Source organism: Cervus canadensis, chromosome 30 (genome assembly GCF_019320065.1).
Source record: "Cervus canadensis isolate Bull #8, Minnesota chromosome 30, ASM1932006v1, whole genome shotgun sequence".
Lineage (NCBI taxonomy): Eukaryota > Metazoa > Chordata > Mammalia > Artiodactyla > Cervidae > Cervus > Cervus canadensis.
This window is the reverse complement of record NC_057415.1, coordinates 35,411,213-35,429,919: the sequence shown is the minus strand read 5'-3', so window position 1 is coordinate 35,429,919 and position 18,707 is coordinate 35,411,213. Positions and strand designations below refer to the sequence as shown.

The 18,707-nt window shown below is 55.7% G+C and overlaps 1 protein-coding gene across 7 annotated transcripts in view; it reads right to left on the bottom strand.

Moving 5' to 3' along the window:
* Positions 1-18,707, bottom strand: part of COL27A1 (collagen type XXVII alpha 1 chain) — a 150,196-nt gene that overhangs the window by 96,280 nt on the left and 35,209 nt on the right. For 6 of the 7 annotated variants that reach the window (XR_006266600.1, XM_043453017.1, XM_043453023.1 and 3 more), the window contains exons 6-12: positions 16,632-16,685; positions 15,134-15,187; positions 5,801-5,845; positions 5,089-5,142; positions 4,614-4,658; positions 1,301-1,354; positions 368-412 (exon numbers count right to left, since the gene is read on the bottom strand). Coding sequence is in view for 6 of the 7 variants with exons in the window: in XM_043453017.1 (XP_043308952.1) it covers positions 368-412; positions 1,301-1,354; positions 4,614-4,658; positions 5,089-5,142; positions 5,801-5,845; positions 15,134-15,187; positions 16,632-16,685 (351 nt within the window). In the remaining variant the exon portion in view is untranslated. The remainder of the gene's footprint in view (positions 1-367; positions 413-1,300; positions 1,355-4,613; positions 4,659-5,088; positions 5,143-5,800; positions 5,846-15,133; positions 15,188-16,631; positions 16,686-18,707) is intronic. The other variant, XM_043453022.1, reaches the window with a different exon arrangement.

Genomic DNA, 18,707 nt, shown 5'->3' with positions numbered 1-18,707 from the left:
TCAGACAGAGAAGCACAGACACCCGGTCTAGACAAGGTCCCCCAGCATGGCACTCATGACCCAGACAACAGAAGCCCCTCTGACACAGAACCGCCTTGCAGGACAATTGCTGGACGCGCTGAGAAGCTCCATCCCAGAAGGGCCCAGAGTCCTCAGGAGACCCCAGCCCCAGCCGTGCAGCAGCCACTGAAGTGTTCCGGCAGCAGGACACGAGGCCCAGACAGCCCCCCAGGCCTGCCCACACACTCAAAGCAGAAGAGCAGAGAGAAGCAAAGAACGCCCAGGCCATGGGTGGACAGGGCCACATGGCCAGTGGGAGGTCAGGTTCACCCATAGAATCTGCGTAATAGACACGGAAAATCTTTACCGGCCTACCCATCTTGCCCCTCTTGCCAGGAACGCCAGGCAGGCCCTGTAGAAGGAAACAGGGAAGAGATCAGCACAGGATTCCAGCAGGAGACTTACAGCGTTGCTCCAAACCCGCCTCTCTTCCACCCACAAGAGAAAGTCACAGTAGGCCTGGCGTCCAGTCCACAAACACAGCAGGCACCCGTGATGGGCACGTCGGACGGATGGTCCTTAAATGCGGTCCTCAGAGTGAGGGCCTGCAAGGACCTGAGCTGGGGAGATCCCTAAGGAAAGCACCCAGGACTCTGGTATTCAGCAGATACTCAATACATGCTCACGCTGCTTCCCTGTGATTCTTATTCCCCAGCTTATTGATGAGATTACAGCTGAGTCCCCAGATGTAGGCTCAGGTGGAGAGGGGACAGAGCCGGTCCAGAGGCAGGTGGGGCCCACCACCTCTGCCCTGGGAACTCCAGCAGCCCCGGACACATATACACAAAGGAGCGCAGTGTGTTCAGGAAAGGTTCACGTAACTCGTGCCTGGTGGGATCTGGTCCATGGGCCATATTGATCGGAAATACAAAATAAGCCCACTTCTCATTCGCCAAAAGCCCTTCAGGAGCTCCTCATGCTCTCCGAACAGTCCCTCTCCTAATCTCGGTTCCTGGGGGCCGTGCAGCTGTGCCCAGGGGCCCCCTCCAGCCTGTCTCCTATCCGCATTCCTGCCTTGCGCTCAGAGCTTCGTGCTGTCAAACTCGCCAGGTAAGCTTCTGTCCCTGACTTTGCACATGCTGTTCTCTGTGTCTGGAAGGCGTCTGCCTCGATTTCACCCCTTTGTGGACTGTTTAACTCTGGGGCACCTCCTCCAGGAGGGATTCTAGAACTTTTCCAGGCTGGCCCGTGGCAGAGGGTGGTGAGGTGGGTGAGAGATAAACAAAGAAGGCATACTCACTCGCTCGCCATCGGACCCTGGCAGGCCGAAGAGCCCCGGGAGTCCAATGTAGCCCTAGGCAGAGAGCAGAGGGGAGGTCAGAAGGGCTGGCTGGTGGGGTGTGGCTTGCCCGGCCCGGCCCGGCCCCCTCTAGCTGCACTTTGGTGCCCGGCTCCTCTTCCTCGCTGGCAGCGGCGGCGGCTCCAGTGGTTCCACGATGACATAGGCCTTGAGGCAAGTGTATATGCCCATGGACTGCATGGTGCTGGCTTCCACGATGTAGTCCAAAGGCACATACCCTCACGCCAGGGAAGGGCGCGGGCGCTCGCAGGGGAAGGCCCGCCCCATGCCGGGGGCTCCTGGACCTGCTGGAAGGAAGCTCTCTGCCGGGTTAGACGCTAGGGCGGCACCAAGCCCTACCCACCCTCCCAGGGAGGCTGGAGAGGGGGGGGGCGCTCGCGGCTCCCTCCTTCTAGGCCTCCAAGGCCGTGCACGTGGGGCTCGCATCACCCTGGACTGCCTGAGTGTGGCCGGCAGGGACAGCCGCTGCCACCCCGGCATGCTGGCATCCTGCCAAGCATGTGTGCCGCTGCATCCAGCCAGCCCAAGGACCCTGCAGATGGCCCATCCTCCTCCTCACTGAACAAAGAAGACCCCAGCTCTGGAGAGAAAGCAGCACAGCGAGACAGGGGTGGAGTCTGGAGCGTCTGCCCTCCAGCCTCTATCCACTCCATGCCCTCCATCAGGCATGCCCTTCCCACCCCCACGACTGCAGAACCAATGCTTTCAAGCCCAGCTCAGAGGTGCTCTCCTCTGGCTAGCATCCCTGATGCCTCCAACCAGAAGCAACCTCCTGCCCTCTCCGCGGCCCCCTATTTATACCCCCTGCATTAGTGCATAGTTGCTTCAGTGTCGTGTCTGACTCTTTGCGACCCCAAGGACCGTAGCCCACCAGTTTCCTCTGTCCATGAGATTCTCCAGGCAAGAATACTGGAGTGGGTTGCCGTTTCCTCCTACAGGAAATCTTCCCGACCCAGGGATTGAACCTGCATCTCTTGTGACTCCTGCATTGCAGGCGGATTCTTAAGCACTGAGCCACCAAGGAAGCCCCTATTTGTACCCCACTTAATAGATTTATGGCTTTCTCTTCTGTATCTTCCTTATCTGTGTCCACGTTTCATGGCCTCATTAGCCTGGGAACTTCTCCAGGGCAGGGACCTAGCCCAGGGTTCCTATCACTATCTGTACTCTCTAGATGTTTGTGAAATGACTTCACTGATTGAATGGCCATGAGTTTGAGCAAACTCAGGGAGATGGTGAAGGACACGGAAGCCTGGCATGCTACAGTCCATGGGGTCACAGAGTCAGACATGACTGGGCGATGGAACAACAACATAAGCTAACATTTACTGAGCACAAAGTATGTGCCAGACCCACTTCTCCATGTTCTGCAGGCATTTCAGGCATCTACTGTGCCCTCTCCACACCCTTAGGAGGTAGGAATTATTAGTCAGCCTCCTATAGAGGTGAGATCATTTAGGCCCAGAGAGGCTAAGTGACTTGCCCAGAGTCACACTGCTGGAACGTAGCAGAATGTGGTATTTGAATTGAGGTCATCTGACTCCCAGGGCCTGGGCCGCTCTAACCACTTTGCTACTCTGCCTCCCATAAAAAAGCAACCAGTGCAGGCTCACAAGCATTCCTCCGTCCCTAGAAGAGGTCTGGGGGCCCCCTTCTCGGCATCATCATAACCAATGATGTTTACTGATCCTTCCTAGCAGGGCTTATATACCAGATTGGCAGTGATGGGCTCAGAGAGGTCCAGAGATGTGCCCAAGCTCCCACAGCTGGGTAATGGCAGGGTAGGTCTCCAAACCAGCTGCCCTGACCCCAAGTCTGTGCTCTGCCTACTTCATAAACATAAGGCCGCTGATAGCAGGATTGGGCAGGCAGCCTGAGTGGCCCTGGCTCACCGAGGCTGCTCAGGGCCCTGTGACCCTGAAAAGGGGTGTGCCAGGGTCAGACCAGCAATCCCCCCACATGTGGCCTCTAAATGCCACAGCAGGGCAAACGGCAAGCAGCCCCAGATGTTATTGGCCTGCCTCGCTCCTCCAGTGCTCCTGGTAGATCAGAGACCCCGGGGCTGAACCAGGAAGCCCTTCTCCCTTGGTTCAGGAGGCCCCTCTGGGGCCAAAGCTCATGGGAACAGTTAAATAAAGGGAAGGAGGGGGAGACCCAGCTCCTAAGACAGGAGCCTCCTCAGCCCCTGTCTGTCACTGCCCCGCCCCCATCACCACCATCATCATCATCAGTGACATCATCAACACGTCCCGGGGAACTTTCCCACCTCCCAGCCGCTCTCCTAACATCCGCCCGTCAGGACCAGGAATTTGGGCTGAGACTGCAGCCATAAATAGCTTTGGCTCAGGCTTGAAGGACACGTCATACCTGACCTGACCTGGCCTGACCGAGGACTGTGTGACCCACTTGCTGAGCATTCTTTGAGAGGCAGGCAGCCCTGCCCTCCAAATACCTGGGTCCTCAATTCCATCCCCACCTTAGGCAAGCTGTGGGAACTGGGGCCCCACCATGAGCCCAGTTTCCTTGTATACAGAAGACAGGGTTCCACCAGATTGCTTCTTTAGTCTTCTAAATTCCATTTTACCCCCATTCAATTCACCCAGAACCTTCTCCATTGCCCCACAACGCACCTGGGACCCCCCTCAGCAGTATTTGCTTCCAAATTCCTAGCATCCCCCTAACCATGCCAGGGGTAGGAATGGACATCCCTCCCACTGGAAAGATGGGCAAACAGCCTGCTGGCTACTCAGGGTTTGTTTCAGGGGCCGTGAAGGAGGGACACAGGAGATGCTCCATCAGCCTCCAGGCCTGGACAGCATTCACCCATTGGTCAGCACTGCCCTCCCTAAAGGGTGATACCCCAGCCCTCAGCAAGGTGCAGGAGTGAGGCCTCAGAGGATTCCAGGGACAGACAAAGTGGCCCCAGCTTCGGTTCCCTACTGATTGGACTTGCTGGGAGACACAGCAAGCAAATGTGTGATTACAGCAGCTGGACCGCAGCTGAGGCCCCAGCAGATCCGTTGCTGCCCAGCCGCCTGGCCGTGGGCACCAAGCTGGCCCCAGGGTTCCCCACCATGTAGCCATCCTGCTGCCCCTCTGCTCTTGGGAGCACTCAGGCAGGAGGACCGAGGCCTCAGCTCCCCCAGGAGACACTGCAGGCTTTACAGCCCCGATCGCCCACCAGGCCCACTGGAGGGACAGGAAATGCCCACCCGGGGCCCCAGGCAGGTGGCACTTGCCAAGTCGCACTTACCCGGCTGCCTTTGGGCCCAGGGTCTCCTATGGGTCCAGGCAGCCCCTGAAACACAAAAGACAGAAGGGCAAGGACATATGGAGACGTTCTAGCTGCTGCCAACAACCCAGGCCAAGTCCTGTCTACTTTGGCTTCAGCTGTTCCTCTGTATGACAGGAGTGGGGTTACACTCCTGGTCTTCAAACTGAGCCCCCAGCTACCCCAGGGCCCCAAGCAGGCGGCTGGGAAGAGCTTCTGGAGCCACACCCCCACACCCCAGAGCTACTCTTTCTTCTGTGTCCTCCTGAGCATCCTTGCCCTGCTGCCTTCAGAGAAGGTTCCTCAATACAGCCCTCTGAACAGCCCTTTCCTTCAGGGCCCCCCTGGCAGGTGTAGCTCCTGGGCCCCCAGCCCACCGCCTCCCTCTGCCTGGGGGCACCCGTGGCCAGCTCCACACCACCACGGCCACAGAGCTTCCAGAAGCCATATACTGCACCTGCCTGCCAGGGTAACCTTTGGCCCCTGGGCTACCCTCGGGTCCTGGCTGCCCCTGCAAAGGAACAAGAGAAGCATAAGGAAAGGGGAGACCCTGCCCAGCTCCAGGTCTGGGGGGCGGTGGGGGGCCGGGGTTTACAATGGACAAAGAGAAGGGCAGGAATGTGAGACGAAAGTGGAGGGAGGGGAGGCCATCGGCCTGCTGGGCGCCCCCGCTAACCCACCCTCTCCCCCCAGCCCACCCTTTTGAGAAACCGGTCCGACCAGCTCGGAGGGACAAAAACCCCTGTCCTTGCAGCCCAGGAATAAAGCGCTGAGGGGGCCTGGCTGGGCTCTCCCACGCTGGCAGCGGCTGATGTTTGACTTGGGCCAGGGCAGCCAAAATTCCTGCAAACCCCGTGGCGGCGTGTATAATATCCCCTAACATCGCCCGGAACAGGCCAGCTATTCATGGCTCTAACCAGAGTCCAGCGGCTCATGCCAGCACTGGGCCGGCGTGGACTCCAGCCCTTTCAGGCAGATGTGGCTGGGGGAGAGGTGGGGTCGGGTGGGGGCCCTGGGTCGGGTGGGGGCCCCAGCGGGATGGGAGGCAGAGCCTCCTGGCTCTGGAGCTTACTCGTGGAACCAGGCAGGGTGGGGTGGAGGCCAAGGGCAGGCAGGGGGACTGGAGCAAGGGAGGACGAGGAGGGCGGGGCTGAGGCTGCAGCCCTCACCTGTTCTCCGGGGTGCCCCGTCGGTCCAGGATAACCCTTCTGTCCCTGCGGAGGGAAAGAAACCACTTGAGCCTAGGAAGACACGTCTGGGTCCGGGGATCGCAGAGGCCCGGCCTTCCCGCCTGCCTTTGCAGCGCTGCAGGCACTTTGGCAGGGACACATGGCAGCACGCGTTTGAGAACCGCGCTCCGAGTGGAGACATGTACGTTAGGCATCCTGCAGTTTCCTCTCCGTCATCAATGGTTCTTAGACCAGAAGACAGCAGGGGCTGATCCCTCCTTGGGCAGGACTTGTGAGCTGAATTAGGATACAGCAACTGGGAGAGACTGATGCTGCTATGACCACCCTTCTTTCCAAGCCCAGAGAGAATGTAAGAACATTTGAAGCAGGGCTGGAGGGATGTCTAAGTGACGGGTGGACTGATGAGGACCTTAAAGTCTGCTGGGAATTTTCTGTTGGAACCTTCTCATTAATCCCCTATCAGAAAAGATCTCACACCTATTGACCGATTGTGTGACCCCCAAATAGCTACCCTCCTTCCCAGTGATTCCAGCCACTATACCAGGGGGAAAGAGGTCACTAGATTAACTGAGAAAGACTCTGGTGACATTTCAGTACCAACCATGCATCCTGTCCCCATGGTCTAATTCCCATGGTCCAAGGCCAGGTCTCCAGGTCAAGAGCATCAGAATGAGTGTGTGCCTTCAGGTGGCACTGGGGGCGGCCACTTGGACGATTTCGTGAGTGTAAGGAGCTCTTTGCAGGGAAACCCCAGACTGCAAACTTCCCTAAGGTTAGGGCTGTTATGAAACAAGACGGAGCAGGGGCTTCCGTTTCAGACAGTGTGGTGGAGACAGGGTGATCTCCATTAGACGCCCCCTCACAGGGAGCCCTGGGCTGGGTCCAGACCGTCTCTGACTTCCTGTGCAACCCTGGAGCGGTTGCTGCCCTTCTCTGGTTGTCAGATAAGGGAGTCAGAACTCCGAGTACTCTTCAGTCCTGGTGTTCTGGAACTCGGGAGTTCTAGGGCTCCCCCAGCGTGTTTGTCACTCATTCATGTCTGACTTGTTGCAACCCCATGGACTGTAGCCCACCAGGCTCCACTGTCCATGGATTTCTCCAGACAAAATTACTGGAGTGGGTAGCCATTCCCTTTTCCAGGGGATCTTCCAGACTCAGCGATTGATCCCAGGTCTCCTGCATTGCAGGTAGAAGCCCTAGGGCTCCCCCAGGCTGGTGATAAATGAGACTCTAGACTATACACACACACACACACACACACATATACATATGATGTCTGTGAACCCCCTCTACCCACTGTTGTAGATCATCTCCATCCTACAGAAAACCGAGTCTCGATGAATGGAAGTCACTTGTCCAGAATCCCACTACTAAGGAGCAGCGGCTCAAGTTCACCACTGGGTCCTTCTGACACCAGAGGCCACACGGAGAGCTTCGCAGCCCCCCTGGGCATGTACAGTTCATGCACATCCACAAACACCCACAGGCACACACGTTTGGCACCCCCGCAGACCCCCAGAAAGCGGCACTCTTTAATTATAAACAGCATCGCTCTGATCCAAGAGGTTTGGAGAGTTTACGAGCATTCCTTCTGCACCTACTCATGCCTCGAGACTGCTCAGCATTGTGATTGCATCTCAGACCTGGGGCCCGTGAGGTTGGTGCAACATGGCTGGGTGAGATTCCTCCAGCATGCCATTCGTCCCCAGTGGGCAAACTGAGGCAGAGGCCACAGCCAGCAGCCATCATGCAGAGTGGTTAAGATCTCTTGTTTCAGATTAACCTGGATCCCTATCCTGCTTCCCTACTGGCTGGAGGACCTGGGACCACCTCTCTGAGTCCTGGTTTCATCTTGCAAAATGGGGTCCTAAGGGGTTGGCATTGTAGACTACATGATATAATGTGTGAAGCACTTAGCACCACATTGAATTCAAGAGCCCCATAAAGGCTAGCTGCTGTTAGTAGCATGATCTTTATATTATATTCATTCATTCAACAAACATTTGCTGTACTTTCATGCTCCAGCCCCATTCTAGGCATTGGGTGAAAAAGAAGACAAGATCCTTTGCCTTAACAGAATTTACAGTCTAATTAAGTAGATATAAAAACAAATAAATATAAAACATAATGCCTCAAGGATTTGCTTACTTGGGGGTAGAGTTTCAGTCTTGCAAGACGAAAAAGTTCTGGCGATCGATTGCATGACAATGTGAACATACCCAACACCACTGAACTGCACACACAAACAGGGTTCAGGTGGAAAATGTACGTGATGTGTTTCTTATCGTCGCTGAAAATGAAATTCTAAAAAAGGGATCACGTGTGGCAATGACTAGTGCTGTGGAGAGACGTGAGCAGAGGACAGAGGGGCCCACGTTGGGCAGGGTGGTGACCACGGGTAAGCAGGCAGGGGAGCTAGACACAGGGCTGGCTCTCTGGGGAAAGGCTTTCCAGGCAGAGGGAACAATAGGGGCAGAAGCCCTGAGGCTTGAGATTGCTCTCAAGAAAGAATGAGCCCTGTGGGACTGGAGCAGAATGAGTGAGGGGTGAGGGGCAGAGTGACGAGATGGTCAGAGAGGAAGCAGGAAACCAGAGCATGCCAGGTGGAAAGATGGCAGGAAAGCAGAGGAGGATTGTGAGCAAGGATGTGTCATGGACAGGATGCACGACCATCATCCTTTCTCCACTTGAAGCCTGCAGATGAGGAAAAACAAGCAAAGCCTTTTCCCACGAAGAGCTGAGTGGAGCCCCGAGCTCTAAGCTGTGTGACTCAGCCCAGACGACTGCCTTCTCTGAGCCTCTCTCTGCCATCCTCTGCTGCCTCAATGCCATAATGCAGCCAGTGCGATAATGGAGCAAGAATCCCAAGAGAAGCGAGAGAGAGGAGCCTCACATGCTCCTTTGGCTTCCTCTGCAGCCACAAAGAAGCTAGAAACCAATGCTTTGGCAGACTTGCCAGTGAAATCCCAGGAGGAGATTTCAAGTAAATCTCCTACTCAGGATGCAGTGAAAAGGAAGTGAATGACCATCGGGGACATGGACAGTGACTCACTCTATGCCTGGCCCCGCACTAAGACCTAGATACATCAGTTCATCAACAACCTGCTATCACCCCTGAGAGGCAGGAATTACCAGGCCCACCTGCCAGATGAGGAAACTGAGGCTCAGTGAGGTAAAGAGGCCACACAGCAGGCTGCGAAGTCCTATGTCCTAACTGTTGTGACCCCAGCCCACCTGGAAGAGTCACAGGGACACCAAGGGAAAGACCCTCTTACAGACTCGCCTCCCCAGGTCTGAGCTTGTGGATCACTGTAGCATCATAAACCCACTGTCTGAGTTGGAAGGGACCTAAGTCATCAGTTTCACAGCCTCCTTCATTGGATACAATGAGAAACCGAGGCTCAGAGAGGTAAAGGCACGCGCCGAAGGCTAGTTAGCAGGTTACGGCCAAGCCCAGACTGTTCCCCATGACTCCAGACCCACTGGGCTGGGCTTTGTCCAGAAGGCCACAGTTCCTAGGTCTTTTCCAAACCATGGGCCCTGAAGGGCCTTGAACACTGCCACGAACCCGTTTCTCCTAGCGGACTGGGAGCAGCTGAGATTGAACACAGCCAAGACATGGGGTTGGGGTGGGGATGGGGGTTCCTACACTCCCTGGAAAGCACCTTAACGGTGTTTACCAAACTGGGGCCAGTCAAATAGCTTCAAATGACAGGGCCCCAGGTCTTGGAAGAATCTAAACCATTACCTTCTCCAGGGCCCCAGCAATTACGGGGCGGGCACTGACCGCAAGGTGGACCCACGGGCAGTGATTTCCCCACGGGTGATGGCTGCCTGACGGGGACAAGAGGAGAGCAGAGGCTTCAGGGGAGTTCCAGGGACCACAGAAATCTGCAAGGGGCCTCTGGCTGCTCGGCAGGCGGGTCTCCACAGGACCCGTGTTTATAATAGAACTCGGGCTATATTTTGGTTTGGGAGCCAGATTAATCATTGCTTACAATGCACAAGTAAAAACCAGACATCACCTCACTGTTACTGCAGACAGTCTCCCTGTCAGCTGGGATGCTATTTGGGCTTTGGGCAGGGAGGGGAGGGGGGTCCTGTCCCTGCCTGGGGGTCCTGAGAACCAGCCTAGACCTCTCAGCTGATCGCCTCTCCCACGCTGATCTTGAAGGCTCCACCTCAGCCTGCACGAGGCCCCAGCTTCTCTCGCAGTAGAATAAAGCTGACCAGACCCGCTCAGCATTCCATGAAGCTTCCGGCTAAACTTCTCTACCACCCTGGCAGCCCCCAGGCCACACTGGGCGGCCGGCAGGATGAAGAGCCCCAGTCAACAGAAAGGGTCAGTTGGAAGAAACATCCGCCAAGAGGCAGAGTGAGTCACGACACCAGACCCGCCAAGTTCCCGCTCCTCTCTGGACCTCAGTTTCCCTAGCTGACCTCTCAGCATCCTGTTGGCCCTAAAACAACAGGATTCTGTAAGATTCTGCAATGTGATGCGTGGCTTGTCTGAAAGCACAGTACAGTCAGGCATCTGATGCTGAAGTCTGCTCAGTGGGTACCTGAGACAGGTCAGAGCAGAGAGGTAGAGTTTCTGTGCAAATCCTTCATTCATCTGGTTACTCCTTCATTCCAAGGTTTGCGGAGCCCCACCAACGGGGCAGACTCTATCTTAGCACTGAGAATGCACAGGTAAACAAAGCAAACTTGCTCTCTACCTTCTAGAACAGGATATTAAACACATACGAAGCGGAACAAAGCAGTACTGACTGCTGGGAGAGCGCAGACAGCCAAGCAGAGGAGGTGGTGGTGTAAGCCGAGGCTTGAAGGAGGAGCCACGTTCGCGAGCAGAGGGTCAGCGGAGCGCAGAAACGGAGCCGGAGGGGCTTCCCTGGTGGTCTGGTGGCTAAGACTCTGTGCTCCCAAAGCAGGGGGCCCGGATTCAATCCTGGGTTGGGGAACTAGATCCCACATGCCACAACTGAAGATCCCACATGCCACAACGATGTGACCAGTAGAGCCATTTAAAATAAATAATTTTTTTTAATAAATAAATTTTCTTTAAAAGAAAAAAAAAAAACAAAACAGAGTGGGTATGGGCACCAGAAGATCAGAACAGCTCAGCCACAGGGGGAATCCAAGGAGGTCCTCAGTAGGGGCGCTGCATGGAACTGGGGGTGCTACATGGAACTAGGGGTGCTGCTTGGAACTGGAGGTGCTACATGGAACTGGGGGTGCTATGTCCAGATAGAACTGGCAGTTCTGCAGAAAAGCAGGAGATTGCCTTAAGATTTGTCAATCACACCCGCCCCCCAAACATCCCCAGATAACTCCCTCTGCCTGCCCACTTTACTACAGATTCTCAGACAGTGGCCAACGCAGAAGGCAGAGGGTGGGCTCATGGGCAGGGTGAGGGTGGCAGGAGGGAGCCAAGAGGAAGTTTCAACTTGGGTACCAACTTTATTCCATCAGTCATGTCTACCTGGAGCAATGTGTTAAGAAAGAGTCTGAGGCTGAATTAGGCTTGGCAAGAAAGAGCAGCTAGTTATGTCTGCCATGGGCAGAGGAGGCAGGGAGGTGTGGGGCGAAAGAGCAGATGTCTGGGTCCAGCACTGTGCTGAGCCCCACATGAGGAAACAGAGAAGAAGAGGCCCTCCTCTGTGAACTTGCTCTAGTCTGACAACTATGCCAAGAATATCAACGAGTTGCCCGCTAGCCAGAAAATGCAGAGTCCCAAAGAGGCTGAGAAAACGGGCTGGTGTGAGAAGGGAGATACGAATTCTGCCTGGAGGTGCTGGGCAGATACTCTTGGAAAAGACGGCATGTGAGGGTAGAATCTGATACATGAAGATGAGGAGGGAGGGGAGAGCCTGCCAGGGGAGAGCCCAGCATAAGCAAACACAGGGAGGCAGGAAGCCCAGGGCACACAGGGTGGATGCTTCGAGGGTTTCTTTGCAGCAGAATTCCTTGGTCTTGGCACCACTGACGCCGGGGACTGGATCAGTCTTTGCTGTGGGTGGGGTGTGTGTGCCATGCATGACAAGATCTGTAACAGCATCTCTGCCATCCACTCATTCAAAGCTAGAAGCGCCCGCTCCCAGGGGGTAATGATCAAAAATGCCTCCACTGTGAACTGTTCCCTGGAGGCAGCTGAGAAGTGCTGCTCTATAGGAGAGAAGGCAGGGGGATTGGACTAGGGACAGCATGGATTCTGCCCTTCCAAGGAGCAAACAGGGCTCTGGCAGCCTTCTGGGCTAGAGGAGGGTGTGTGTGTGAGTCCCTAGTCCTGTCCGACTCTTCGTGACCCCATGGACTGCAGCCCACCAGGCTCCTCCGTCCATGGGATTTTCCAGGCAAGAGTACTGGAGTGGGGTGCCATCGCCTTCTCCGTTACTGAGGGTGGGAAGGCTCTTATTTAAGAAGCTGTTTCCATCAGCATTGTAGAGAGGGAAAGGGCCTGAAGGTTAGAAGACCTGAGTTCAAATCCCAGCTCTGCCATTTAGTGACCTTGGCAGCTGTGTCCACTGACCCAGTGGCTCTCGGCCTGGGCTGCCCGTGACGATCTAGTGCTCTAGTCCGCTTAGACCAGCTGAACTGGAACCCTGTGGAGGTGGAGGACAAACTCCCCCAGTGGTTCTCACACTCAGAGGGGCTGGGAACCAGGGCTGTGGACTTCACTCTCCGAAAGCCCCGTGATCTCACTGGCATGTAACTCCTATGTCAGCACAGGGCCAGGTGCATAGGCACATCTTTGCGCAATGGCTGGAAGAGTGAATGAGTGAATGAGACCTATTTGGGCCTTAGTTTTCTCAGCTGTAAAACGGGCATAATACTGCTTAACTGCTGGAGGCTATTATGAGGAAGAGATGTGATGAGGAACAGTCAGCCTTTCTGTCACACTAGTCAATATGAGAAACTCCCAACTCAAAGTCCCTTTCTCCCGCCTACTTTTCTCCATGGCCTTTTTCATCTTCTAACATATCTCGTGTTTTTACGATTTTTGTTGCCTCCTTCCTCCCACAAGGCTGCAACCTCTGGGGATCGGGGGTTTTTGTCTCGTCATTCAGCTCAGAGGCCTGCACGCTTCCTGACACACACAAGACAATCAATTCGTTCTGTTGAAGAAATGAATGAACAGGGCTACTGGTGTCACTATGAGGTGACACCAAAATCCAGCGTGCTGACGAGCAAAGGGCACGCTGACCTCACCTCTCAGCCGCTGATGTTCTTTCTCGCTCAAGGCTCCCCACATGAGATGATGCAGGCAAACCACCCAACAGGATCAGTGCAAAACGGCTACTGTTGTTACCGAAGATGCTTGCGGGAGGAGAGACTACTGACAAACAGGGATGGTTCCCGCTGAGGTTGCCCACCCCATTGGTCTGCCTCTCTGACCCCCACCACCGGTCAGGGGTCCCTGCCTTGAGATCTGAGCGCCCCCATGATCTGCCCACCACCCACTGTGAGCAGGTGACACTGGCCAGCCAGACCAAACTCCTCCGTGTTTGCCTAGACCGGGGCCAGAGGGACTCGGTGGAAATGGCTTTGCCAAATCGTTTTCCTACCACCCAGAGACTCTTCCTTAATTTAGAAAAGATGTCTCTCCCTGCTCAGGTGAGCTGGTTCCCCTAGGCTGGGGACTCTGGGCCTCCCTGGACATCTGCTAAGAGCAGGAAGGCTAGAACCCCAGGCAGGAGCCAGTCCAGTCTGGTTTTCCATCTCCCGCCTCCTCTGCTAGATTCCTACTCCCGTGCCAAGCGAGACCACCACTGGCTGCTTTATGAGCCAGGACTGGAAGAAGACTTTTCCACTCACACCTCATCCATCAGAAAGTGCTGGAGCCCAGAGAGGAAGTGAGCGGGGAGAGGGAGTCCCTCTGCATTCTCTGAGCCAGAAGAGACCACGTTTCCCCAGCTCACAGACAGCCACGCGCTCCTGTCTGGGTCTGGCTTCTTCAGATCTGCAGCAAGACCCGTTCTGGCCGAGGAGGTTGGAAAAGAAGGGGTACGGTGGGGGGGGGGGGCAGTGATGTTCCATGTCCACCTGTGCCACGGGGACCCTCAGAGCATGGACAGGATGGAGCCAGGAGATGCCACGGCTGCCCGAATGAGAACCAGATGGCCAAGGAAGAGGGCAGCTGTGGTTACAGCTGGGAGCCAGCATGGATGCTCAAGCCGCGGCCCTAGGCTGATCTACGGAGTGAAAACCCATCAGCAATGGGGGATTTTCCTGCAAAAATAGCAGCTGACCCTGACTCTGCACTGTCCTCCCTACTACACACAGGCCCTGAGTGAGGCTCTGTGGGAAGAGCGACAAACCAGTTTTGCATGTCCTGGTTGGCGAGGCTGGTCTGGGGGCCAAAAAGAACGCCGTGTAGATGGACTATGAGTCCTCGAGCAGCGTAGAGGCTCTAGAGCCGAAAGCTGGGGTTCTCGAAGGGCTTCCTGGAGGGGGCACAAGTAGAGTTGAGTCTGAAGGATGGGACACCCTAGCTGCAAAGTTGGAGAGGAATTCAGGGGCACAGCCAGCCAGAAACCCACCACCTAGGAAAATGACAGCTCTTCCTCCAAAGGCCATTAGAGAGGTAACACCCCCTGCCTGACTGATGCAGTGATGGGGTGGGGGCGGATGAGATCAAAATGCACAGAGAACTCTCTGCCTCTATAGGGATTTCCCTGCAGTATATGGGAGGGATGAGATGAGACCCAGAGAGGTTACTGACTTGCTCCAGGTCACAGAGAGCAAATGGTGGAGCAGGGAGCAGAGTCCAGATGCAGCTGACCCCAGAGCCCACTTTCTCAACTTCCAGGCTCCAGACCTCACTCCTGGTTTACAGCCCCAGGGAGATCAGGGACAGGGGAGCAGGTAGGTCATGGTCACTCCAGGTAGAAGAAGGCTGAGGCTCAGAGAGGGGATGTGCAGGTCCCAGGCCCTCAGCTCATGGCAGATGGAGCTGAACTTATGGGGGCTCCTGGCTCTGACAGTATTCCTTCCACCACCAAGAGCACCCTCAGGACCTCCCTGGAGCAGCTGGGCTGCAAGAGGAAGGACAGCAAACCAGCGTCACTTCTTGTCACATCTCACTAACCATGGTGGGGGGACCTGCTCCAAGCCAAGGTGCTCCACGCCCCTGGGCAAGCACAGACCCTCAGAAGCCTCTCTCCCCTCTGGCCACCAGCCCACTGCTGAGGATCTGGGCCAGAGCTGGGGAGAGGTAGGCGGACAAGCGGGCAGCACACAGCACTCCTGCCTGAAGACCCGACTTGCTAGGAAACCCACTGGGCAAAGCAAAGCACCAACACCAAGGTGTACCTTTCGTCCAAGGGGTCCTGGATTCCCAGTGAGCCCGGGCAAGCCCATGTCGCCCTGAAAAGAGATGCAGAAAATGGGGTGAGATGAGGGAACAGGAGCAGACACTCATTGAAAGTTCGGCCTCCCATGGCCAGCGGTTTGCTAACAGGATTCACGGAGGCCTAGAGGCCTCAGAGGAGACTCAGGTCCTCTGTGCAGGGTGAGTGCAACCGAGTGGGCAGGGGACCCAGTCCCTCCTCACTTGACTCAGTCGCTCCATTTGATCTGTTATCTATGTTGGACTTCGGCAGAAGGTACCATCTGGGGAATGGGTTACACTGCCAAAAGCATGTTTGAAAACCACTGCCCTGGAGAACATGCAACCTGTTTCAATCGGCAATCCCTCTCCCTCCCTCCTGCCCATGCTGGGCATGGTGGCCACCCAGGAGGGGGGATTTCTGCCACCACCATGAGACCCAGGAGCAGACAACGCAGGAGTGGGAGAGAAGCCTGGGCCCCTGGAGGTCATCCAGCCCGGGTACAAAGTCTGGTCTGCACCTGACCAGCTGCGTAGCCTCCAGCCACCTGCCTCTGGGGCCTCTGTTTCCTCCCAGGCAAGCTAGGCCCAGCTGCTTGGCTTATAGGCTTCCGAGAATCCAATGGGAGTGCATGTGGATGTATATATACAGGAAGCGTTTGCTGAGTGAAAAAACTTCTCACGAAGATGTGAAGGAATGAGCCACCTGTGTCTCGGAGAAATCAACAGAAGCCGCCACCTTTAAGTCCCCACGCACCAGAGGCTGGGCTGAGAATCAGAGTCCTTCCGGTCAGGAGGGCTTTGGGGTTGTGTCAGAAGGAAACCAGACTTGAGGGCTCCTTCCAGAGGATGGGTGTCTGGGATGCGGGGCGACCTTACTTGGAGTTCTGGGTTCCCCTGCTCTGGCCTGACCTGCACTCCCTCCAGGCCCCTTGCTTAACTTACAGGGTGGACGCTTCAGGGGCAATGAAATCCTTGGGCCTAACTCTTCTCTCTCCCATGGGAGAACTTCTGGTCTCAGCGCTTCAGAGTCAGGGAGCCCTGCCTCTCCAGCCCATTCCCTTCCACGTCCTGAAAATCCGCAGACCTGAGTGTCCAACTAACCAACTTGGAGGGGTCTTCAAATGTCTGCTGGAAGCTTCCTGGGCATGTGCTACCAAGAAGCTTCTGGATGCCGAGGGCCACCTAGCAGGCCCTGCAGAAAACCCACTGAGAGCATGAGGCCAAAGGACATTCACCAAAGCAATGTCCACAGGTCACAGTTTTTGTCGGTTTTATTGGCTGCACAAAGGAAGAAGGCAGCGGGGATGGCTTTGGGTTTGGTGCAGGGAGAGCTGAAGGGCTTCAAAGAGAATAGACCATGTCCTTTTCTACATCCTGCCTCCGGCCTTTTGTTATGCAGGGGCCTCTGTCTGCACATCGGCGGTTTCCCTACCGTCCACTCCTCCGCTTCCCTGAGCGCTGGGGTCCCTGGAAACCTACCTTTGCCCCATCGTGGGCCTTTCCTGGTGAGAGCCCGGGGTCCCCTTTCTGTCCCTGAAACAGAAACAATTCCACTTTGGCCGCCACATCTTCTAAAGAGGATATCTCCCCACCAACTCTGCTCAAATCCCTGTCCTCTGCTTAAATGCCCTCCCCTTCCACCCCACTCACATTCCTCCACGGGGTCCTCTTCAATCCCATCAGTCCCTTCAATCCCCTGCTCAGCTGCCCACCACCCTACTGACAAAGTCTGAACTCCCCCTTGGGTGTCCCAAGTCTTCCATCATCTGGTCCCACCCATCCTATTCAGAACTCCTCTCCTCCTACCAGCCCAGCCTGTAGACGGGGCCCCTGTGCCCCATCCCCAGACCACATTCCTCCACCAGAACTTTCACATTCATGCTGCTGGGTCCTTGTGCAGGTAGTCACCCCCAAGTAGAAAACCACTCCCCCCTAATCATCATTAGCCAAACCAGAAACATTCCCAAGATGCAGCTTGACTGCATCCTCCCCCACTAACCCGTAGATCCTGGGCCCACTGTACAGGTGATGTGTTCCCCCAGGGCTCTCAGAGACCTTCTGAGAGACACATCCTGGAGGTAAGCTTGATTCTTTCTGCTTTTCCTAGCCCCTGATGCTCACACCTCACCATCTCAAATTACCTAGAGCCAGTGCACTAACAGCCACTTAATCTATGTATAGCCTTTCACAGTTTGCAATATCCTTCACCCCACCAGGTTCCCAGAATAGCCCGATGAAGTGGACAAAGGAAGTGTTATTACCCCATAACACATTCAGGGAAACAGGCCTGGAGAAGGAAAAGGACAGCCCAGGACCCCAAGTTGAGGCACTGGCAGAGCTAAGACTAGGACCCTGAATTTGCGATTCCCAGAACAGAGACCTGGGACCCAACAAGTTAGAATAGGCAGGTAAGAGCAGAGAAACTGACAAGTAGCATGTCCCCAGTCAGACCGGCATTCCTAGTCCCAAGCACACGGGAGCATCCCCATCACAACGATCCTGGCTCCTAAGAGCGCGTGCTCAGGGAAGCACGCACCAGCTGTGTCTCTCACAGCTGAAGAGGGCTCTGGGCTGTGGCCCGACCTGATTAAATGACTCAGGAGACGGTCCTTTGAGAAGTCAGTCTCCTGGTCTCTGTCCCTTAGCCTCACTCCCCAGCTCCCTCCCCAGTCTGGGTCCTGAGTCAGAAGTCCTGGGTTACAGACTTGCAGCAGGGTCTCAAGCAAGTGACTTCACTTCTCTGAGCCCGTTTCCTCACCTTTAAAACGCGGGCTGCACTGCGCGCGCGCACACACACACACACACACACACACACACAGGTCTGTGCTCACAGACACACATGCACACAGACACACATACACACACACACATGCACACACACACACACAGGGGTAGGGGTACACATGGCCGCCTGGCATCCAGGTTTCTTGGCAAGGAGCCAGTGCAATGACGGATGTGACACGTGGGGAGGGTGGTTTGGCCAACTTTAATTAGTTCCCATTTGATTCTTTTCTGTGTCAGGACCCAGATCTTCCAAATCCGGACTCAGTCACTCTGCATGAGAAATCACTGCATTCCAAACCAGAACAAGCCTTAAAAGAGTGAGGGCGCCCTTTCGCTGCCCACCTACCACGTGCCCAACACTGGCCCACTCAATGCAGCACCTCGCCAGGCCTCTTACACCCACTTGTGGCAACACAGGACCAAGCCCCAGATTCAGAGGGGCTGAGTCATAGCCCAGGGAGGCGTGCAGGTCAGAGGCCAAGTTTCACTAGGTCTGACTAGGTCCCGGGTCAATCTGACTCCAGAGCCCCCACTTACAAATGGGAAGCCTAGGTGCCTCTCCCACATGCCCTCCGGCTGCCCCAGGCTGCAGGCCAGTCCCTCCTTGCTAGAACCCCAACTCTCTGTCCACCGAGGTCCCTCCAAGTCACTGCTGCAGGCCTCACCTCTAGGATCAACAGCCTCATGCCGCAGCAGCCCCTTGTTGACACTCTCCCAGCCTCGGCGTTCACAAGCCCAGCTCCAATGCCTTTTATGTCCATGTGCAAGGCC